At 23.7% G+C, this 2,211-nt stretch overlaps 1 protein-coding gene across 1 annotated transcript; it reads right to left on the reverse strand.

The window, feature by feature from the left end:
- Positions 1-1,255: 1,255 nt before the first annotated feature.
- Positions 1,256-2,040, reverse strand: LOC105561467 (cytochrome P450 6B1-like; the record flags this gene model as incomplete). The annotated part of the gene is made up of 2 exons (XM_012011476.1): positions 1,256-1,429; positions 1,867-2,040. Coding segments are annotated over 2 exons (348 nt in total), but the record flags the coding sequence as incomplete, so codon positions are not given.
- Between the last annotated feature and the right edge of the window lie 171 nt (positions 2,041-2,211).

Here is a 2,211-nt window from a genome sequence, read left to right on the forward strand (position 1 = left end):
CAAATTTGCAGGAATGAAATATGCAATGATAAGTACCAAAGTTGTTTTAGCAACATTAATAAGAACATTCCGGTTTAAAGTTAACAAAAAATTAAATTAGAGAATATAAAATTAAAAAATGACATAGAGAGAGTATTATCAACAGAAGAACCTTTAAAAGTTCGAATTGAAAAACGAACTAAAGTGATATAAAAGTATAATAAATATACGATATGATTAATTTGCACAACATGGTGGAGGTGAGTTTTGATTTAATACTTTTTGTAATATATCACATGTAATAATAAACAGCATACAATATTTATATGTTCCAAATATTTATAAAATTTATTTTAATATTTTATACATAAACATGTAATAATTTTTCTGTATAAAAATTTTAGGTGACAAGACCTTACCAAAAGGCGCGAATATTATCGTTGCAATCATTCATATACATCGAAATGACAAATACTGGCCGAATCCTTTAAAATTTGATTCTGAAAGATTTCTTCGAGAGGACATTAAACATTCTCAATATTATATTCCTTTTAGTGATGGTCCAAGGAATTGCATCGGTAAGCATAAACAAATGATAAAATATAGTAATATTGTTATATACAATGAATTCACAAATTTGAAGGAATGAAATATGCAATGATAAGTACCAAAGTTGTTTTAGCAACATTAATAAGAACATTCCGGTTTAAAGTTAACAAAAAATTAAATTAGAGAATATAAAATTAAAATTTGACATATATTATAGTATTATCAACAGAAGAACCTTTAAAAGTTCGAATTGAAAAACGAATACTAAAGTGATAATATTTTATACATAATATTTTATACATAATATTTTATACATAAAATATTAAAACAAATTTTATAAATATTTGGAACATATAAATATTGTATGCTGTTTATTATTACATGTGATATATTACAAAAAAGTATTAAATCAAAACTCACCACCACCATGTTGTGCAAATTAATCATTTCGTATATTTATTATACTTTTATATCACTTTAGTATTTGTTTTTCAATTCGAAATTTTAAAGGTTCTTCTGTTGATAATACTCTCTCTCTCTCTCTATGTCAAATTTTAATTTTATATTCTCTAATTTAATTTTTTTGTTAACTTTAAACCGGAATGTTCTTATTAATGTTGCTAAAACAACTTTGGTACTTATCATTGCATATTTCATTCCTGCAAATTTGTGAATTCATATATATGTATAACAATTTTACTATATCTTATAATTTGTTTATGCTTACCAATGTAATTCCTTGGACCATCACTAAAAGGAATATAATATTGAGAATGTTTAATGTCCTCTCGAAGAAATCTTTCAGGATCAAATTTTAAAGGATTTGGCCAGTATTTGTCATTTCGATGTATATGAATAATTGCAATGATAATATTCGCGTCTTTTGGTAAAGTCTTGTCACCTAAAATTTTTATACAGAAAAATTATTACATGTTTATGTATAAAATATTAAAATAAATTTTATAAATATTTGGAACATATAAATATTGTATGCTGTTTATTATTACATGTGATATATTACAAAAAGTATTAAATCAAAACTCACCACCACCATGTTGTGCAAATTAATCATTTCGTATATTTATTATACTTTTATATCACTTTAGTATTCGTTTTTCAATTCGAACTTTCAAAGGTTCTTCTGTTGATAATACTCTCTATGTCAAATTTTAATTTTATATTCTCTAATTTAATTTTTTTGTTAACTTTAAACCAGAATGTTCTTATTAATATTGCTATAACAACTTTGGTACTTATCATTGCATATTTCATTCCTACAAATTTGTGAATTCATATATATAACAATTTTACTATATCTTATAAGTTGTTTATGCTTACCAATGTAATTCCTTGGACCATCACTAAAAGGAATATAATATTGAGAATGTTTAGTGTCCTCTCGAAGAAATCTTTCAGGATCAAATTTTAAAGGATTCGGCCAGTATTTGTCATTTCGATTTATATTAATAATTGCAATGATAATATTCGCGCCTTTTGGTAAAGTCTTGTCACCTAAAATTTTTATACAGAAAAATTATTACATGTTTATGTATAAAATATTAAAATAAATTTTATAAATATTTGGAACATATAAATATTGTATGCTGTTTATTATTACATGTGATATATTACAAAAAGTATCAAATCAAAACTCACCACCACCATGTTGTGCAAATTAATCAT

This window comes from Vollenhovia emeryi, unplaced genomic scaffold, assembly GCF_000949405.1.
Source record: "Vollenhovia emeryi isolate VEMERY1.0 unplaced genomic scaffold, V.emery_V1.0 DF945332.1, whole genome shotgun sequence".
Classification (NCBI taxonomy): Eukaryota; Metazoa; Arthropoda; class Insecta; order Hymenoptera; family Formicidae; genus Vollenhovia; species Vollenhovia emeryi.